This window comes from Labrus mixtus, chromosome 7, assembly GCF_963584025.1.
Source record: "Labrus mixtus chromosome 7, fLabMix1.1, whole genome shotgun sequence".
NCBI lineage: Eukaryota > Metazoa > Chordata > Actinopteri > Labriformes > Labridae > Labrus > Labrus mixtus.
This window is the reverse complement of record NC_083618.1, coordinates 26269194-26291302: the sequence shown is the minus strand read 5'-3', so window position 1 is coordinate 26291302 and position 22109 is coordinate 26269194. Positions and strand designations below refer to the sequence as shown.

The following is a 22109-nucleotide window of genomic DNA, read 5'->3' as shown; positions in this document are numbered from 1 at the left end:
TCTGAACTGTTGCTGTCTTTGTGTCTGAGCCTCCCCAGGCTGCTTCTACTGACCTACATCCAGACCTGTATTCCCCAGTCATCGTCATCATCATCCAGTTCTCTCTCTCTCTATCTCTCTCTCTCTCTCTGAGTCCTGCGTGTGTTTATGGTTCAACACAGGCTGTATTTTTTTTTTTTTGAATACCAGAAATGCTATTTTCCTATTTGCAAAAATAAAAATGAAAAAAAAAAATGTAATGATTGTTTTCTTTGTTGTTATTTGAACTATTCTTTCTGAAAACAACTGTGGGAGTTGCAGTAATCACGTGGTTCACACGCCCAGTGTTGGAAATGTATCAATTGCAGTATTGTGACAAGGATCCTTATAACCCACTGACGTAACACGATAATAATCTTCTAGAGAGGAAAGATATGGTCATGTTTTGTCACCTAGCACTAAATGTTTGTCTCAAATGACTCTTCACACCAGTGGTATAAAGTGATTCTCTTCAACCACATGTCCTGTAACGCTGGGATGTTCTGCCAAAATGTAAATAAGAACAGAATGAAATGGTTGCAAAAAAACTTTTTATAAAAATTTGTATATGGACAAGTACAAAGTAAACCGTTGCCACACACTTCAGCATTTTATAGCCAAAGCCGGTATGCAATGTCCGTCCCCAGGTGGGCCTTTAAAATACATTAAAACCCCATTTTTATTGTAAATAGCAGACAGCATGTAAAGTTTTGACACTGAGAAATCTTTATATTTTTGGAAAATAAATGCCCATTTTGAATTTTATGTCAGCAACTCTTTTCAAAAAAGGTTGAGACAGGGTCATTTTTACCACTCTGTAGCATCACCTCTTCTTTTTTTAACATTTATTTGTAGGTAAATGTGATAGGACAGTGGAAATAGTTGGAAATAGATAGAGAGCGATAGAGAGTCGGGGATGACATACAATACAATTTGAAAGTGGAAAATTGTCCCATTCTTGCTTGATGAAGGCAAGCTGTTCAACGGTCCAGGCTCACGTTTTTAGAGATGGGGTTGTAAATGTAATATATTTCTGATTGCATATCTTTTAAAAAAATTTGTAAAAATTATAAAAAGTGTGATGTGAACGGGTTTGCTCATGAAAAGATCAGAGCAAGAAAGAGAGTACATCCTGGGCTTGTTTCTGGCCAGTTGATGAATACAACATAACACATTACATCTCTAAGAAAATGCTGTAAATTTACAAGGAAATTTCAACAGTATGATCCTGTTATGTTTAAATACAGGACATTACTGTATTATAACGGTTTATAACAATATTTAACTGTATTATTGCTTGAAGGAAACAAAGCGGTAATTTACCGTAGTTTTTGCAATGCAATTTTGGGAAAAAGAAGTTGAGACCACATGGTTGAAAGGACAGTGGAGTTGTCTTTGTCAGATTGTCATCCATCTCCATCCTGACAATTAAGAGGTGAGTGCCTTACTGCTTTGCTTTGCACTGCAGTTAGACACACACGCAGTGAGTGAATTCTTTGCCAGCTAACATTAGCTTGAAATACAGATCTTAACAGTTTCTAAATGGGAAAAAAACAAAACATTTTCTTGTAATGTGGTTAACTAAGTGGGCTATAATGAACTTGACTTGCTTGCATGGTGGTACTAGAATGGTAAGGTTAGCTAACATAAACAGTCCCCTTTTCTTTGTTTCAGCTTCAACTGGCACTGACTATTGATTAGATATTGAATTAGAAATGATGATAAGCTGGGCCTACTAGGCAATATGGCCATAGTATAAATAGTATAATATACAGTATTTGAAAATGTATAAAAGGAAACTTTAGTGAGACTGTCAGAATGGACCTGAAGCATGTTTTTTATTTTTTTTTTACTATTTTAACACATAAAGCTGCTGCCATACATCCTGAATTCATGTACTTAAAGTAATTCCAGGACTTATTTTTATTCATACTAGTTTTACTTCATACTTTTACTTCACTTCTTTGTATATGGAGAATATTCAGAAAGGATTGTCCACATGTTCACTGTTCAGCTGGAGCTGCTTTTGTTCTGATGTTGTTTTTTCCCTTTGCAGAATCCTTGTGGCAGTTTCAGTCTGGAAGGAGAAATCTGAGAGAGGTGCAGGTCCAGGGACCCAGTTTCCCTCAGAGGACAGGTTGTTTATTCAGTTTTGAAACTATAACAGAATTTTTTTCACTTCTCTGTTTAAAATGTATCAACCAAAACTCTTTTATGCACTTTATATACATTGGAAATGGCCTTTGCTAAATGCCTTAATATAAATATTTGTGCAAGATTTTTTGCCTATTTAACCTTCATGTTCTTAAAGTGTATTTTCTTTGTTTTTGTCACAGTTTCAATAAAGACAGATGTGGTTTGATAAGACACTTTGAAGTTTTATTATTTGTCTTAACATTTTAAGTTGCAATTTTAAAGGCACCGTTTATTTATTATTTTAAAACATGGTGTTTTATAACCTGACATGCAAGGAATCATTTATCAAATCACTAGGTTTAGAAAATACATATATTGTGTCCATTTTGGTAGAAGGAAATTAATCTATAGCTAGGTGTAGTATTTACAATTCACAGTAAAAATCTGCAAATATACCTCTTGTGAAGAATTGTAAATAAACAGTATTAAACAGTTAATCTTTTCAACAGTATTTTCCTGTTAACATTTAAAACCACAGCTTTTTGCTGTATTTACAAAAACGGTAGAAAACTGTAAATTTCAGCAACAGCAATATACTGTTAATTTTACAGTAACTTCCTGGCAACCCTACTGCCAGTTGTTTACCATTTTTTAACAGGGGGAATTTCTAAGAGTGATGTGCTTGTGGCTTCTGCCAACGAGAATATTTATCAACTACTATGAAGCTTTAAGTTCAAACCTTTTGTACGTTTTTACAGGATGTGCAAAGTTGTGATTCTCTTCAGTACATTTATCTTTGAGATATATCTTTCAAATGTTGTACTTTTTATTCCACTACCTTTATAAGACAACCATAAAACACATGGCTAATGGTTGAGTAAAAAGTTGGCTTTTTACAAATGTAACAGTCAGGTAGAAACATTAGCATTTAGTGGAAATCATGTTTCTGGTGATCAGACACACTAAGGTCTAATATTGATTTTTCTTTTTACTCCAGACAGTCTTTACAAACTGCTGAGAAATAACTGGTCTTTAACTGCTAAATGCTGCACTATATGCAAGAGTTTGCCACTCATATTGAGCGTCTGCTGTTTGGTTCTGAGACAGTGGGTCGTTGTTTCTCGCAGAGAACAACTGCAGTTGCTAGCAACAGTAATGAAACAGCAATGAGGACTCAGACAGAAACTGTTGAGTGAAGTTGTGTAGGCAAGAAAAACCAAAACAACTGGTATTGTTGCAATTAGGGGCGTTTCCAGATTGGTGGCCAGGGGCTGCATGGGCCCCCCTAGCAGTCTGATTTGCCGCCACAGGGGCTACCCCAAACATCCTAAACTGTGGTTGGCTTTTTGCCCTGTCGGAAGCGGGACTTTTGTTAAAACCAACTATTAGGTCTTTTTTTTTGGAGAAGGCTGCTAGTATTTGTCTTTACATATCAATGTGTATTTCACAAGACAGGTGCATAGGAAAGCAATGCACTCTGTCTTACTTGTAATGAACAAACTGGCAATGTGGCAGGACTAAAACATTGCAAGTTAGACTGTGCAGGAGTTTGCGTGCACATTTTGAAATACTTTAAATTCTGACTTTAACATAAATCTTATGTTTGTGTCATTAAAACATTAAGCTAATGTTGTCATTATCTTGTGTTATAAAGTAGGTATGGTTGGTGAAGTTAGAAAGGGTAGATCATTGATATTTATTTGTGTGTGTTTGTGGTCTACATCACACTTTTTTGACACACATATATTAGTGCCACAGCTGGGCCACCCCAGTTTAAAAAGTCTAGACACGCCCCTGGTTGCAATCCTGGAAGAGTCCTGTTGTGAGTCCTTTGCTGCAGTGATTTGGGTTGAATCCTAACTTGGGCCTCTTTCTGAATGTCATATCCTCTTCCTCCAGGCTTTCCTGTTTCTCTTCAGCGTTGCCTTTTTACATTAAGGGCAAAACTGCTCCTCTAACAACAACAAAAAGAGAACAAAACTGAGAAACTCTTTCATTGTGCATGTAAGCAGTGCAAGACTAGGATTTCTTAAACCCACAATAAGCACTAATATTTGTATTAAAAACATTCAAATGTCCAAAAGTATCCTTAAATTTAAGAAACATTTGTTTTCATGTAGATGCATAAAAGATGGTCGGTGAAAAAAAATGAATAAAACAAGAATATCTAATAAATGAGGAAGAACAACGAATTAAAACTGGAACTATGTCAAAAAAAATTGTTGAATAAAAGAAACAATAAATAACTACATGCATAAATAAATCCTTATGCTGGTTATTACATTAATGAAATGGAAAAGACTTAAACTTGTAAATGTACTGTCTTTATATAACAGATCAGCATCCTCTTCTCTGCTCATTTACCCAGCGACAGCGACTGTCTCAGTGACATGACATCAGTCTGAGTCCCCTGCTGCGTTGTGTGTGTGACAGCAGGGATTACAGCACAGAGTGGGTGGCAGGATGACCACATCAAGGCCACTACACCGAGTCTCTGATTTAAAAAAAAAGAAAAATGCTGCAGGGAGGTTTCAATCCTGCAATCACTTTCCAATACTCATCTGACTGCTTTAATATATGGTGCATCTCTCAGTTCAATACTGTGGAAAGCAGAGAGGAAGCTGCAGCAGCTCTGTCTGCACTCTTATCAGGCTGGAATTTCTGGCTTTTTGCTGCTTTCCAGTTGTGTTTGGCACGGAGGGAGCACCAAACAGGAAACTGACACCAGTGTTACAGCAGTGTGTTGTCTCTTCTCTCTGTTGCTAATCGATGATGAAGTGAAAGGGCTGCTTTTCTAACTTCTTTATACTGTTTTGATTCATAGGCCGAGGCAGGCATCTGAAGAGAAAGTGGGAATAGTGAAGCCAAGGCTTTCCGCTGATGAATCAAATGTGGATGCAGGCTGTAATGTTTTACAAGTAGCTGACAACATTGTGACCAGTGGTTATTGTATAAAAGAGTAGTGTCTTCCAAACGCAGCAGCCGGGCCTTCTAAATAGCTATAATTCATCTGATTAGCAACTGTGACAAGAACATTTTCTCCCTGGAGCTATCAAACAGAGACCAACTTTGTTTTCATATTTTATGGAATCTGCAAACGTGTAACATAATAAGGAACTTTTTTTTAGGATATCCAAAATGTTGTCTCAACCCCTCTTTGGTTTCTTCTTCTTTTCCTTTCACTGCCTCTGTCACGCCTGGACGGAAAATAAACAGAATTAGTGTTGGATTCAGAAAAGCTTCCCAAGAGAGGCTGAATGCTGACATGATAACTATTCCTTTGTCTATCAGCAACAGATCACATGAATGTGTAATTTAAAAGGGCAGAACTCAAACCAAGCAGAGAAATGTGATTACTCCATGGAGGATTCAAGCATCTTCAAGTTCATTGTTTTTGGATATTTGACCCACCACTTTATTGTTTTGGTTCAGTGTCACTGCTCACCTTGGGGCTGTTATGCAGATACTAGCGGGTACTTTTCGGACCACAGGATCTTTTTCAGAATTCTAGGAACTGTTGGAACTATACCCCTTTTTTTTATTGATTCATCACCGCAGGAACTTTGTACAGGGGCATTTCCAGACTTTTGACTTGGGTGGCCCAACTGGTGCACTGACTTGTGCAGGGGTGACCTGAATTGTTTATGCACAACACGAGGGATGAACACAACATAAACATTTATTTATCCCTTCTGTCTGCACTAATCACATCGACTTTTAAGTGCCACAAGATAACGGCAATATATGCCTTCTTCTAAGCTTAATTCATCAAGGACTCAAAACAACATGTACGGTCAAAGTCACAATTTAAAGTATTTTTAAAAATTTGCAAACAAACATCTAAACGATGTGCTGCCTGTTGCAACACAGCCTGAATTTCAACATTAGTCCCACCGCTGGCAAGACAATTGTCAAGCATTGTGGGTTGGCACCTGGGGTGGCCAAGACGATTTGAAAGGGGGGGTCTATGCTACCCCTGGCAACCCCTCTGGACACGCCCCTGATTATGAATTAGTTTAGTTGCTAGAACCCGGTTCAGAGGAACCTTTTTAGCTCCTGCTTCAGAGAGGGTACTCTCCCAGCAAAAGAGGGACTTAGAGTGACATAAGTACACAGTGATTGGTCCATATGTCAGTGTACGTTGGTTGGTCAAACACAGGAGCCAACCCAATACCACCAACCGCCATTTTAAAAACACGATGTAAAAAAAGCAAATTACAGAAAATAACAGTCGAGAAAAAGCTCTTACCATCATTAAAAAAATGAAAAAAAAAAATCATTTTTTTTTTAAATGAAAAAAGCTATAATACTCTGAGCTTTCACTCGTTCTCTCCTGATTATGATCTCTGTGAGGGATACAGATTCTCAGCTAAATGTATTTGCAGACTTATTGATCTATGACTTGAGATAATAAAACTAGTGGACAAAGGTGTGCATGTACAATAGCACAAACAGTATGCTTTATTAGAATTTGTTTAAAATGTATTGTAGCTTACATTCATTCAGTTATTGATGCTTACATTCATTGAGTGAGTTAAAAATGCACACAACTACGGAAAACTTCGGATTCCATTTAACGGTTGGTCCTGATTTAGACTAGAATTGAAGCTACAAAGCAGAATACAAAACGTCTTCTTCATGCCCTTCATTATGGGACAATGTCAGACCTGAACTCTTGACTGTACTTATCAGGAGGCACTGATACAGAGTATCAGCTTACACAATGATATCATGGCTTTATGAAACATGCTTCTTAAATTGACCTGCTGGCTAACGCAGAGGACCTTTTAGCATCTACTGTATATGTCTCCTCAACAGGAGTGAGGGGAGACTGATCACAGACGCTTTATAATGGCCCGAAAAAAATGAATTCAAATGAATGAAATGATTTGTGTGTATTCTAACTTTGTAGTCATAGATGTTGTCTCTGTCTCCAGGGCTACAGATGTAATTTAGCTCATGTACAGCTATCGCTGGTACAGTGAAGTGTACACTATATGTAGACTGTCTCAGTCATTTATTATAACACATGCAGATATAACTGCATCTTCAGTATGTCATGAAAGTATTCTTGTAACATTTACACATACGTATAAAAGTATCAAAAATAAAAATTAATAGGGAAAATAAAATTTAAAATAATAGTGATAAAAAATAATATTTATCTTTCCGTGCCTACACTAACACGCACGCACGCGCGTCAGCAATTGTCATGGATACAGATCCAACCGAGGCTATATAAGGCCTTCAGCCATATCATTGGATATTCAGTCCATCCATGTAGTCATAATGTCTCGTTGTTAAAACTTTTCTTTCATGTTCAGTCTGTAAAAAAGGGGTCCAGTTAATGTAGAATCAAATTATGCTCATTTTGTTTAAAATAAAAAACACTTCACGATATCTGATGTAACTTTGAAAAGACCACTCTTTAAAAAAAGCCTCTACATTACTTTACTTATGTTATTGTTGTTTATTTAGTTTCAAACATTGAATGATGTAAGGAAAACTGAATTGTTGAATCACATTTTAAAACCCTTTGACTTTTCCTCCTCAGGCGCTGTGTTCTACGACCTCGAGGACGATGACGAGGATCGCCATCTCCCAGTCTTCTTCATCCCTGACGTGTGGGAAGGTGAGTATGGGTTTCCTTTTGCAGGTGAGGCTGGGGGCAATCCCCCAGTCTTTGACGACGACATCCGACACCTCATGGACATCGATGGCAGCGAGGATGAAGACATCGGACACCCGATGGACATGGATGAAGACATTGGACACCTGATGGACATGGATGAAGAGGGGTCTGACGTGGAGAGTGAAGACTCCGGGTACGACTCGATGTTCAAAGAAGATGAAGAAGAAGAAGAAGAAGATGAAGATGAAGATGAAGATGAAGAAGAAGAAGAAGATGAAGATGAAGAAGAAGAAGAAGAAGAAGATGAAGAAGAAGAAGAAGATGAAGATGAAGATGAAGAAGAAGATGAAGATGAAGATGAAGAAGAAGAAGAAGATGAAGATGAAGAAGAAGATGAAGATGAAGATGAAGAAGAAGAAGAAGATGAAGATGAAGAAGAAGATGAAGATGAAGAAGAAGATGAAGATGAAGAAGAAGAAGAAGAAGATGAAGATGAAGATGAAGAAGATGAAGAAGAAGAAGAAGAAGATGAAGATGAAGAAGAAGAAGATGAAGAAGAAGAAGAAGAAGATGAAGATGAAGAAGAAGAAGAAGAAGAAGATGAAGATGAAGATGAAGAAGAAGATGAAGAAGAAGAAGAAGAAGATGAAGAAGAAGAAGAAGAAGATGAAGATGAAGATGAAGAAGAAGATGAAGAAGAAGAAGAAGAAGAAGAAGATGAAGATGAAGAAGAAGAAGAAGAAGATGAAGATGAAGATGAAGAAGAAGAAGAAGAAGATGAAGATGAAGAAGAAGAAGAAGATGAAGAAGAAGAAGAAGAAGAAGAAGAAGAAGATGAAGATGAAGATGAAGAAGAAGATGAAGAAGAAGATGAAGAAGATGAAGATGAAGATGAAGATGAAGAAGAAGAAGAAGATGAAGATGAAGAAGAAGAAGAAGAAGAAGATGAAGAAGAAGAAGAAGATGAAGATGAAGATGAAGAAGAAGATGAAGATGAAGATGAAGAAGAAGAAGAAGATGAAGATGAAGAAGAAGATGAAGATGAAGATGAAGAAGAAGAAGAAGATGAAGATGAAGAAGAAGATGAAGATGAAGAAGAAGATGAAGATGAAGAAGAAGAAGAAGAAGATGAAGATGAAGATGAAGAAGATGAAGAAGAAGAAGAAGAAGATGAAGATGAAGAAGAAGAAGATGAAGAAGAAGAAGAAGAAGATGAAGATGAAGAAGAAGAAGAAGAAGAAGATGAAGATGAAGATGAAGAAGAAGATGAAGAAGAAGAAGAAGAAGATGAAGAAGAAGAAGAAGAAGATGAAGATGAAGATGAAGAAGAAGATGAAGAAGAAGAAGAAGAAGAAGAAGATGAAGATGAAGAAGAAGAAGAAGAAGATGAAGATGAAGATGAAGAAGAAGAAGAAGAAGATGAAGATGAAGAAGAAGAAGAAGATGAAGAAGAAGAAGAAGAAGAAGAAGAAGAAGATGAAGATGAAGATGAAGAAGAAGATGAAGAAGAAGATGAAGAAGAAGATGAAGATGAAGAAGAAGATGAAGACCTCGTTCCCCTCTCGTGCAGCAGCTCCTTCCAGAGGATCCACCTGTCCTGTCCTCCAGGTCCTGCTTGTCCTCCTGCTGGTCCTTCTGTCCCCACTGGTCCAGAAGAGTCGGCTCCATCCACCTCAGGCCCGGGCCCCTCCTTGAAGAGGATCAGGGAGGAGAGCGCTGCAGCACAGGACGGTGCGAAGAGGCAGAGGAGGGGTTACGAAGACATCGACGAGGAGCAGCCTTCCACCTCCGGACTCACCTCCTCTACACTCAGAAGATACTGCCAGGCTCCTCTGGAAGACAGCGACTCGGACTGAAACAGAGGACCTAAACTTGCTTTTACAAGTATGAAAATGTTGTCTCCAGAAAGGACTGAAGAACCCAAATATTTCAAGTGGTTGCTGATCACTCAGGTGGTACCTCTAGCTCCAGGTTTGAAGTCACACCTGGCTGCATCATGGTTTGATTGTAACTCGCTCTTCACCTCTCTCAGTACGTCCGACCTCAATCGCCTTCAATCAGTACAGAACGCCGCTGCCAGAGTTCTAACAAGGTCAAACAAATGGTCTCACATCACTCCAGTACTTCTCTCCCTCCACTGGCTCCAGGTTACATTCAGAATCCAGTTTAAGAGCCTCACGCTTACTTACAGATCCGTACACGGTCAGGCTCCAGATAGCGGATATTATTCATCCTTACCAGTCGACTCGGCCCCTCAGGTCAGACTCAAAACAACTGCTCTCCGTTCCCTATACTCACCTAAAGAGCCGTGGAGATCGAGCTTTCCAGTCAGTAGCTCCCAGACTTTGGAATGCTCTGCCGAATCTGTTTGTGATTTCAAAAATCAGCTGAAGACACATCTGTTTAGGCAGGCGTTTGGATAATTACCATAATCAATTAATGCACTCTGAACATTCTGTCATTTCTATTTTGGAAACTGTTTTTTGTTTTGTTTTTATTGTTCTTGTTATATTTTCTATTATGGTAATTCTAACTGCATCATTATTACTACTGTAACTTCCTGCATGTTGTGTCTTTGTAAAGCACTTTGTGGCTAATGTCTGTGAAAAGTTCTATTTAAATAAAACTTTACTGTTTACTTGTATTAATGAAGCTGTAGATGCCTGTACCCGAGGTAAGTTCACAATTCTTAACGTGTATTTCAAATGTTCATTTCACTTATTCAGTTGTTCAGAGATGATTACTCCCGCTAACTCTTTTGTACTGATTGTCTCCATAAGGGGAAGACGGTTCTTGCAGATAAAGGTAAGTTAACATTTGTTGACAACACCAACAAATGTGTCCTGTAAATCATCATCCAACTCGTCCATAATTCAGAATTTAAACATTTTACTCACTCTGTTGTATTATCGTGTTTCTTTAAGCTAGGTGTAGGTGGTTGTCCAAGACAAAGGTAAGGTTATTATTACTTAACATTAAGAAGAATTGACTTTTATCAGCTTAACAAATGTTATAATTGATTAAAGATCATCTTAAAGCCTCTGTTGATTATGCTCACTCTGTTTTATTTTGTAAGGAACAGATGGCTCGTTCTCTATGATCTGCAAAGAGTTGTAATTTAAAACAACTTTGATAGACTTTCTTGCACTTCTTAAGATTGATTTCATGATTATCTGTCTGACTAACTCTGCTGGATCTTTATGTTTTTTTGTTGTACCAACATGCAGAAAAGGAGAATGAAGACTCCACATCAAGAGAAGATGATTACATCCCAGACCAGATGGATGACTATGGACCAGCTGGAGAGCGGTGGTCGCCTCTCTTTAAATTGTCAGAGTAAGTAATCCCCTCACTGAGACCACAATAGCAGCAGCAGCAACACAAAGTAATGACAAGGTTAAGATAACTCTAAATATGTGGATTATGATTATTATAGGCTTAATCATTCCATTCTTGGAAGGCAAATATAACATTATGTCTACTGTTAAAAGTTCTGTTCTCTCTTATTCACAAATTGTTTTTCTGTCTCACAGGGCAGGAGTCCTCTGTGTTCCTGGAGCAGCTGACTGTAAACATAAATCCTATGAATTCAACGCTCCTGCCGCTCCACCTCCACCTCCAACCCCAGCACCACCCTCTTCAGCCTGCAGACCAGCGATGAGGAGCGCTCCGACCAGCACCGAGGACGTTTGTTTCCATCTGCTTCTTCTGTGCTGGATGGTTTGGGACATTCCTCCCTCACCATCAGGGAGTCTTTGTATCGTTGCTCGGAAGCAAAACCTTCAAGAAAGAGACAGACAGCTCCCAAACATCTGATGAATTTGGATTTTCATATAAACTCAAATAAAGTTTTGTTACAAATGTAACTTTTAAATGTGTCATATTGAATCATTTGGTAATGGTTCAATTCATTTTATATGTAAAACTCATAATATTATTTTTATCTGAGGAAGAATAGAAGCCTCAGATCATTAACAAGGTTGGCCATTTTGCCTTTAGAAAGAATATTGAAACAAATCAATCAATCTTTATTTGTATAGCGCCAACTCATAACAAGTGTTATATCGTGACACTTTATATAAAGCAGGTAAAAAGACCTTACTTATTGTTGTGTAACACCAGACCCACAAGACCCAGCGTTAATCCATCATGACCACTTTAGCAGAACTTTAGCAAAAGTTACAGTGGCAAAGAAAACGTCCTTTTAACAGGCAGGTAAAATCCAGGCTCATGATGAACAGTCATCTACAGAAATCAGATGAACTTAAGTACAGTATGGGAAGTCTTACTACAAAAACCTTCAAAAGGATTCAACTGGACACAAGTACTTAACCGCAGTCAAAAACAAAACAAAACAAGGACTGGAAGTCAGATATGTTACAGTGGACTAAGTCACTCCTGAACAAACTATAAACTCACTGCTTTCCAAGATTTTACTGTATTAAAGTCTACAAGTGCTGGCTTTTAAAACGATACACATCACATCAGTTTAAATTATGAACATATTGTAAAACTTAAAAAAATGCTTGTTGGAGGAATTCAAATACTTCAGATTTTTCCCTCAGCTGTGATGAGTCACTGAGCCAGCAGGTGAAACCAGAAACACTACTCTATAAATAATCACCCTCCAAACTCTGACTGAATAGTTTTGATTTGCTGTTGGCTGATTGTCACAATCCTCTGATTACTGATACTGACACAGTTCTGCGATCAGCTGCCAATTAGTATTTTTTAATAGTAAAGTGCAGCAACAGAGATTTTTGCTTGGGATTTCTCTTAATCACTGATTTTGTTTTTTAAAAGTTGGCATGGTGGACTGCTACTTCTGCATAGTGTTAGTCTTGCTTTAACTCTCAGCTGAGCCCATTTCACCTCCAGAAAGTGTCATTTAATGCTGTGATTGCATTCGTGCACTTAGTATGTCGGCCTTTCCAAGTTAAGTCAGTGAACACGGTTTTAAAATTTAAATCAGTATCATATACATTCCTTTATATACATTAAATATATCATTAAGAGATGGTTTAATTCATCTATGTAGACTGTGGCCACACCAGATATGTACTATAAGTTCAAAATGTGCTGAGTGCTGGTGAACTGTAGTCCAACACTGCTATGATTTGCTGCCACTTGGTGGTTAATCAGACAACAAATTTACCATGTATAGTATTTATACTGTTGGTGTCTGAAAAAATAAAATAATTTATTCTACCCTAAAAGGAAATCACTACGATGAAGTGTAATATGTTGCATAATTCTTAAATTTGTATAAATTACTCATAACAAAAGAGTGCTATGCTTAATTAATCTGGCCCTACACATTTGGAAATGGTCTGATCATTAGTATGAAGAAACTAATGGATAATAGATATGTTTTTTTTTCTGACTCACTGCATGCTGGGATAAACTGAAAACCACGACAGCAGTGAGGAAGAAAGAAATGCGTTGTCATACACTGCTCAGGCATTACTGGCTGGTTCAACCACAAACCTTTCTAATTAATTCCTTTCATTACTAGGACTAATTATCCACAGGGGCCAACAAAAGTTACCCACAATGCCCTGCTTCAGCTCTAAATTCATATGCACACCTTTTTATTGGCACCTAATCAAAGTATTCAGGAGAGCATCCATTCATGTTTCAAGTAGCTCAAGTGCAATATGATAAAGTAATAAGTATTCATTTTCCTCCTTGAGAAAATGTAAATCGTTTCAAGGCAGTATTTCAATTAAAAACTTGCTCTTTGTCATTTTCAATAACCCATCATGCAAAAAGTGCATGCATGCAAAATCGTTATCTCGATTTCTTGTATGATCAAAATAAGACCCCTGGATAGGTGTTGGCATATTGTAAACCCACACTTTACGAATAAATATCCAGTCTTGTTCATTTTTTAACTCGATGAAATATGTAGGAGGGTAAAGTAACAACAAGATGATAAACATAACAACCAGAGAAGCGAGAGAGGAAGTGATCTCAGCACGAGTTTAATGATACATTCGCGGCCATTTGGAAGCAACGGAAATCTGAGCGTCACACATAAACGCGCAAACAGGTGGATATTTATTTTCTCTCACAGAAGGTACTGATATGGAAAACTTTTCTCCACCAGAGCTCGCAAGCCGCGTCAACGAGTGTAACGACGAAGGTTACGTCGCTCATACATGCTCACAGTATTTGTATTCAGAGACATTTTTGCAATGTAAATTTTCTTATTTTTTAACGCTGTCAGTGAATTTAAGAAGTGCATATGTTGTGATAAAATAGACAGAATCGATTCCACAACCAAAGCAGCTATTTTCCACATTCACACCAACCACTATAATAAAAAAAAAAGACGCAAGATTTCTGGATTACCCAAACAATCCTACATTTGAACAGAAAGTAATGCCGCAAACGCACATACAGTTCGCGATTATAAAGTATACGAGGCGCGTTGAACGCAACATTTTTTTTCTTTTCTAAAAGGATAATTCGCCTGTGAGGGGCAAAGGCAGTTTAATGTATTTTATCTTCAGGTGTTTTCGCCACACTTTTTTCCCCGCAGCGTGTTTTCTGACCTATGGTGTAACAGAAAGCTCTCCAGCGATGTTTTGGGAATATTTCTACGCGGCTCGACGACTCGGAAATTCAGCGGGCTCTACGAGCGAGGTACTGTTAGCACACAGGCTAACGAAGCTAGCTCTCCTAATAGTAATCAAACTTGGGTGCATATTCTGGATTTTGTTTTTTTTGCCTCCTGGGGGTTCGTTTGGAGACATGTTAAAGACACGTTTACGCATGGGAAACACTGGGGACTTTTTTTTGGGAAACTATTGGGGGAAATTGCTGGTTGACTGGGGGTTGTGGGTAGCGAAACCAAATCATCAACAAGTGGTCTTTTATTTTGCTCTGTGTGGGTTCCTGGCTGTCTGTCAGGGGAAACCAGTCCCTCCAGTCCGAGTGCATGAAAGAAATCACGTTATATGGACTGATCTGATTTAGCCTGGCAGGTCTCAGTGCTTCGTTGATAACGTTTACCTCTAATGTGGGATGTTACATAACCTTCATCTGTTATCTTTTTTTTCTCTGGCAGCAGTTCTGACGCTGTCCTATTTTTACCCCTCCCCGATATCACCGGTTTTAACATGACAGGTCGGGACAGATTGTGTTTGAGGAGGGAGGGGGGGGGGGGGTGTGTCTCCACTCCCGCAGGTTTGGATGAATCTGGGCAGATTTACCCGTATCCATAAGAAGATTATACACAAACACACACACGCACACTGGTTGACAGATTCTGACATGGAGAGCACAAGTCAGACTGTAACATCGAAATTCAACCTGCTCACAATAGTTTCTTGTGTGACAGTATGGGGGGGGGATCTCATCTGTCGGGGCTGTGAATTGCAAAACCCACATTAGGATAAAAAGCCCTTGCAACAGAAGAACACAAGTCTTTGCCTTAGAGGAGAAGTGGGGGGGTTTTCCTTGACATTTGAGGATGTGTGTGTTACTCCATTTCCACACTTGGATTTGGGTTTGTATTGGGTACAGATTTTTTTTGATAAAAGATTACAAAATGCAAGAAATGTTTGGGCCATTGAGGAAAAAAAAAAAAAATCACATGATTTACACACATTTGTTTCAATAATAGGAAATAGATCTAGTTTGACTATTCTACAATTCACTTAGCAGACGCTTTTTATCCAAAGCGACGTGCATCAGAGAGTAAGTACAACACAAGCAAGGATCTAGAAAAAAAGGGAACAATGTCAAAAAAGGGCAAACGATCATCAGCTTTGAGTCTGATTGGACACACAGGTGCTGACAGGAAGTGACCAGAGGCAAAGCACAACATTGAGGGCAGTTCTTGAGAGCTCTAATCAGTATAGAAACCATCTTATAAGTCGTCGTTACCAAACAAAAACAATCGTCATTACCATCATCATCATCAATAATATGGAGACCATGATCATCATCAATGATATAGAGACCATCATCATCATCAATGATATAGAGACCATCATCATCATCTTCATGAAAGAGCTGGGTCTTTAGCTTTTTCTTAAAGGTGCAGAAGGACTCTGCAGATCGAATGGAGTTTGGAAGTTCATTCCACCACCGGGGGGCGACAGAGGAGAAGAGTCTAGTCAACGTCTTAGGACCCTGTTGTGAAGGTCGGATCAGACGCCTTTCATTGGCAGAGCGTAGTAGGCGGGAGGGAGTGTAGACCTGGATGAGAGAGTTAAAGTAAGGAGGAGACGTTTTTGTAAGCGAGCAGCAGAGTTTTATATTTGATGCGAGCAGTAACTGGGAGCCAGTGTAAGGAGATGAACAGCAGAGTGACATTCAAAGCATGCAGCTTGACAAAGTTAAAAAAAAAAACACACAGATTCTTAGCTATTTTAGTTTTTATTTCATTTTAGTTTTATGTAACCTGGAGGTCAAAAAGCTCCAGTGTGAAAAACTTTACTAACAAAGTAGACTGGCGCGTTTCGACCAGGCCTTTCACTCTTCATGCGCCTTGTTAGTCTGTGAAGTTTTGCCAGAAAATCCACGTCTGCTTCTTCAGTTTTATGTCATTTAAAACTTGAGTCTGATGCTACTTATGGATTCCTATTAGGAGCACCAGGTTTGAGCAACAAATTGCCTCTTCCTCTGCTGCATACACAGCTGAAATTGAGATGGCACCAATGTATGAAAAGGTGGAATGATTTCGCAACATAATGCGTTTGAACTCAACATAAATAAATAATACGTAGCTTAATAAAGACAAATAAGTCAGTAGGGTTCAGGAAAAGCAACATGCTTTCTGTCTCTTTGTTTATGGCCTCTCCAACCACCAAATCTAAACACCACTGAATCTTCATGTGGAGCAGGTTTCCTCTTTTTCATCGCTCAGACAATTGCAGGCTGCCAGGATGCAGAGAGACAGCGGGAAAAGGACCATTGAAGCTGTTCCAAAGACATGCAGCGTCCCCCACTTTCATTGAGACTGTTACTCACAGCATGATCCCTGCATCTTTCATCTTTTTTTTTTTTCTGCAGGTAGCCCTGCTTCTGGAGAAAAGAGTAGACATCCTTTTGCTCTAAGAAACAAGCCTCTTCTCAGTCTCTGTTAATGCAATCCTCAGACCTTTTCATTGCCTCCTCTCCTCCTGAGTAAGTCCCTCCGTTCTGTGATGCCAGTGAAAGGGCAAGGAAGAGATGCGAGTAGAGATGAGTGGAGGGAACAGGGCAGGTGTTAAAGGAAAACGCAAATCAGCGCATAGGAGCCTTCGTAAATTCGATATTGTCAGACGCAGTTGCATAACTTGCCCGATTGTTTTTTTTATTGCAATCCATTGCTTGTTTGTACATTTAGGCTTTGTGTCCTGCCCTCACAGATGAGTGTCTTGCTCTTTGCTTTACCCAAATGTTAGTTCTTTTCTCTCTCCTCCTTTCTTTAAATTGCTTTTAGAAATGTAAGCATTCTTCAAGGTGGCACATTAAGATCGTCTAATGGGACAAAGGCAGGAGGATAGAGGACAAAGGAAATGGCGAGAGAAATGAGGCCCTTGAGAGGCTGCTATCCACCAGAGACGAAAGACATGCAAAAGTTGACTTGTTTGTAGACTTGAAGAAGGCACCAATTAACCCTGCTGACATATAGCATGGTTCAGGATGTGAAAGAATTTCAAATTCTGTTTTTGTTTTGGGTGGAAAAATTAAGTTTTCTATGGGGGGGAGGGACGTTTTTTCTCAGTGACTTAAGAATACCAAAGTAAAAGTCTGAAGTCTACACTGATGAGTAAAGCCGTTGGATTGGCAGATAATCTGTTATGATGTTAATCATGGGTTTTATTTATTCTGTTTTATAAGGCATCTTTAAAGTCTGTGGCTGGATTCAACAAAACTAGCATACCTTGCTGCTTTTGCACACACCCACTCAGTCCTGAGGGGCGGTCCAATCAGCTACAGTGAAACGGCCTATGTAGGCGTTCAACCAGTGCCTATGGCATCGCAACCCCATATAGGAGATGGAAAAATCATGTTTAAACCGTTTAAAAGTATCAAAGATACTGCTACATGGCGGTTGCATGTTAAGATCGTGAAAAGTCGTCAAATACAGCGAAACAAAAGCATAAGCAAAAGCCTAGTACTCATATTTCAACCCCGTCATTGTGGTTCATGTAACCTACTATTAGGGCGGGGCAATTTGACCTAAAAATACAATCTCAAATCTCTTTCTTTTTTTTTTTTTTAGATAAAACGCGACAAAAGACAACTAAATGTCCCTGTGATGGTTAATAAATCGTCCTGAAGTTTTCTTTGGGGGTTAAAGTGCAAGCTTAAAGTGCACTATGCAGTTTCATGGTACAGCAATAGTAGTACAGGTAAAGATAAGGTAGCCCAACTTCAGCATATTACTTTTGGCTGGGTGGCACATTTCCAACAACAGGAAAAGCATGCATTAATGCATGTCCATAGGTCCTGTTTGTGCATGTTCAGGCCCATGTGTGTGAGAAGAATGTCTCTCAATAACAGTACTGAATATAATACAGCAAAAATAATGGTATTAGTATATCATTTTCACCTTGGATAAAGCCCTTATGTCAGCATGATTCCTCTAGCAGCAACGTCTTTCCATAACCCCCTGTTGTTTGAATTAACTCCTTCATGATGATCATTCGTTACCCCAGTCTGTGAGGGGGCTTTTCATTTTAAAAACCATATGTTGGTATGCCACGCTTTAAGAGCCAGATGTGAACAAGATGTTTGGCTTTGATTAGCACAGCCAGTAGCCACATCACAGTGGCACATTTTATAGCTGTCCTTAAAAGAAATAACAGGTATTTATGATGAAGTGTCAGTTTCTTGTATTAAAATAATTAGCCAATGTGAACAGTGTGGCTGCAGGCCATGTAACCGCTCGAGAATCCTCAAGGTGTATGGTTGCATTAACTCACTGGAATGTGGGAACCATATAATGGAACAGCGTTTCTACCACATGGTGCACCTGGAACTGTGAAACAGCCTCTTATTCAATAACGTTTTACTGTAAGTCACTCTGCGTTAGATATACAACAGAGCTTGTGCCTTAAAGGGGTTTGTTTTGCTTTCAAATATACACGTGAGGTTGATTTTTACCAACGTTTTCCCATTGTTGTTGTTGTTGTTGATGTTTTTGTGCATACATTAAAATGTTAGTCTGAGTTGTAAACTGCATTGCACATTCAAACTGACTTATTCTGCATTTGGCCTCACTTCTGTGGGCTGTTATCCATGCACATACAGAATGCTTTGACTTTTTAGTTCATTGATTTAATTAAACATGTCAGAGCAGAGTGGATAAACAAGAACTTCATTTCTGCACTCAAGTTAACTGTTGCCCTAGTTGGCCAAGGAACGCCATAATTTTCAGTTGAGGAACAGTTTTTGTGGTTTATTGACTTGTAATTGTTCGCTCCTATTTCTGTTTTTTATTTTTTTTATTTTAGTGAGAGACATGGACAACTCTGTCACCCTGTGGCAGTTCCTTCTCCAGCTCCTATTGGATCCCAGTAATGAGCAGCTGATCTGCTGGACCAATGAGGAGGGGGAGTTTAAACTGCTGCAGGCAGAGGAGGTGGCCCGGCTGTGGGGAGCCCGCAAGAACAAGCCTAACATGAACTATGACAAACTCAGCAGGGCCCTGAGATACTACTACGACAAGGTAAACGAACACATCAACAACTCTGTTTTTCTTGGACACAGCCCTGGGTTTCAGGGGACTGACGGTGGCTGCCGTGTCTTTTGTGCCGCTCACACTTCATTTTAACGTAAGCCACCACAAGACCAATATTGGGTGAACCGTCAGCCAGCTGTTTCCCTGCTTCCCACACATTGTGGATTTAACACATGATCCTTGCCTCTTCGTCCCCACAGGAAACCTGAATGGACACATTTCTTGAATAAACACACAATACTTCTTTGCATCCCTAGTCCAGGTCAAAACTAGAAGCATGTGATGTTCTTTAATGTAGTTGGCTTGTCAAACTTTGGACCAATTACAGCTTTTTCATCTGTTTCCAAATTTCTGATGTTGGTCTGTGTGGGTAGAAGAATGTCAGAATATGGTTGGCTAACACAACCCTCTGAATAGTGGATTGGCCACAATGTGGTTTGTAGACTGGAGTTCCAATTTAAGTCCTATGTTTCTGCTTCTTATTACTCCTTCACTGACTCCATTTGACATCCAAAGCCATAGACAGTCCCCTCGTTCTGCTCGAACAAGATATAGATCGTTTTAAGTATCCATTATGTTAACAGAGCTTTCCATGAATGCTGAAAACAGATGACTACTCATTTAGCTTTTAAATCAAATCATTGACATGTTGCGATTCCAGTGCGTGTTCATTTTTATGACCAGTTGCCAATGCCTTTGGACGATTGGTGCACGAGTAAATAGAAATATACCTTTCCGTCTGTAACACCCTCACAAATTCTATATGAATATATGCATGCACACTGACACTAAGTTGTGAGTTTGTGCCCTGCAGAGTTGTCTTCATTTTATTATGAGTATTAGAAAAGAAAGAAGGAACTCTTCAAAATGCGGTTTACATAAATAGGAAAAACATGTGATTTTACTGTAAATGATGTAATAGTGGCATACAAATATGCTAGAGGCCTTGCATAATTGCACATGGTTTGAAGCAACAGCAGAGGACCCCTTGTCGACTATTTCCTTAAGACAGCTGCACAATAGAGTGACCCAGTGCAGCACAATAAACACAAGTTAATTGCATCTTAGCATGGTCAAAGTCCTGCTCAGAGTCATGCAGCAGGGAGGGAGGGAGGGAGGGAGGGAGGGAGGGAGGGAGTGAGTGAGTGAGTGAGAGAGTACCATCAGTCTCTCAATCTGCCTGTGGTTTGACAGAAGCACAGGCTGGCCCAGTAGGCGTTCTGGGCAGGGCTGCTCTGGTATGTTTGGCAGCAGCATTAGTGGCTGCTAGTTTGGTACAGACAGGAAAGACAGAGCTGTCCCCACGCACAAAGCTTATTGTGGTCTCAATCTTCTATTTTTTTCTTTAAGGGCCTCTTTGGTAAAGGCAGACTACTTAAAGACAAATCTTGTTTCTGCTCACTCTGAATTCTGTCTTTTATTTCATTTAGGAAGAATATTCATGTGTCTAATGTATGACCTCATGCAACTGTTTTTTGTTTTCCAGAACATCATAAAGAAGGTGAATGGTCAGAAGTTTGTCTACCGCTTTGTGTCATATCCCGACATCCTGAAAGGAGATGTTGCTACTCGAACAGAGAGCGGGGATGTTGGTGCTGGGGCCCTTCCTCTCCTGTCTAAGAGAGGGGACAGCATCCTGCAGGAGGACGAGTCTGGTGACCGCAGCAGGGTGGGAGGCAGCACAGCAGCTCTGAGCTCCAGCGCCAAGCAGTCGAACCGTAATGACTACATCCACTCCGGCCTGTACACGTCCTTCACCCTCAACTCGCTGCAGAATGGACGCCAGCTCTTCAAGTCCATCAAAATAGAGAACCCAGCAGAGAAGATTGCTGACAAGAGAGGTGTCACTGCCTCGGCCCAGAGCCATGAGCAGTTGCCTCAACCTCAACAGCCAAATACTTCGCCATCCGTCATCAAGTTTGGAAACACCCCTCCAAAGCCAGCATCAGCACCAGCGCTGCCTCTTCAGGTTGTAATCGAGCCCACGCTAATATCCAACCATTTGGATTCTCTGCAAGCACTGCCCACGAGGGCTGTAGATGTCAGCACACACTCCCCCCTGCCGTCCCAGTCCATCTACACATTTGAACACGTCCGTCCGTCAGAATCAACGTTCAGCATACAAGACCTGACCTCGGCCAGCCCCTCCCCAAGCCTTGTGCCTGACTCCTCCCAGGAGCTGGTGATTGACAGTGACATTGAGTCAGGATCGTCTCAGCCCGCAGACTCTAAGGCACTGGAAAAGGCTAGTACACATACAACCACATCTCAACAAAAATGAAGGAATTAATCATAAAAACAGTTAAATAGGTTTTGAAATTAAAATGTATTGGTTAGTTTCTTTAACTTAAGATCACACAGGAACAACATAATGTTCAAGTTAATTTAAGTTAACAGTTTTGGTTATTTATTTTTACATGAAATGTTTATGTGTGTGCTCTATTCACAAGTCTCTTTAAATTATTCACATTTATTATGTGACATCCTAACTATAAAGGAGCAGAGGGTTTTCGATAGTTGAAGGGAAAATTTGCAGCAAAATTCGCTTGGCTTTCTCAGCTCAATCCAAGCATCGTGATGGGGCAGTGTGTGAATAGGCCTGACTGCTTCATACATAGCTCATAGCAAAGTCAGCTGATC

The 22109-nt window shown here is 39.5% G+C and overlaps 1 protein-coding gene across 1 annotated transcript in view; it reads left to right on the top strand.

The window, feature by feature from the left end:
• Positions 1–14284: 14284 nt before the first annotated feature.
• The window catches only part of elk4 (ETS transcription factor ELK4), a 14930-nt gene continuing 7105 nt past the window's right edge, over positions 14285–22109 (top strand). Inside the window, exons 1-3 of the mRNA XM_061041414.1 lie at positions 14285–14434; positions 19243–19457; positions 20956–21714. Coding sequence (XP_060897397.1) covers positions 19251–19457; positions 20956–21714 — 966 coding nt within the window. The 5' untranslated portion in view covers positions 14285–14434; positions 19243–19250. The remainder of the gene's footprint in view (positions 14435–19242; positions 19458–20955; positions 21715–22109) is intronic.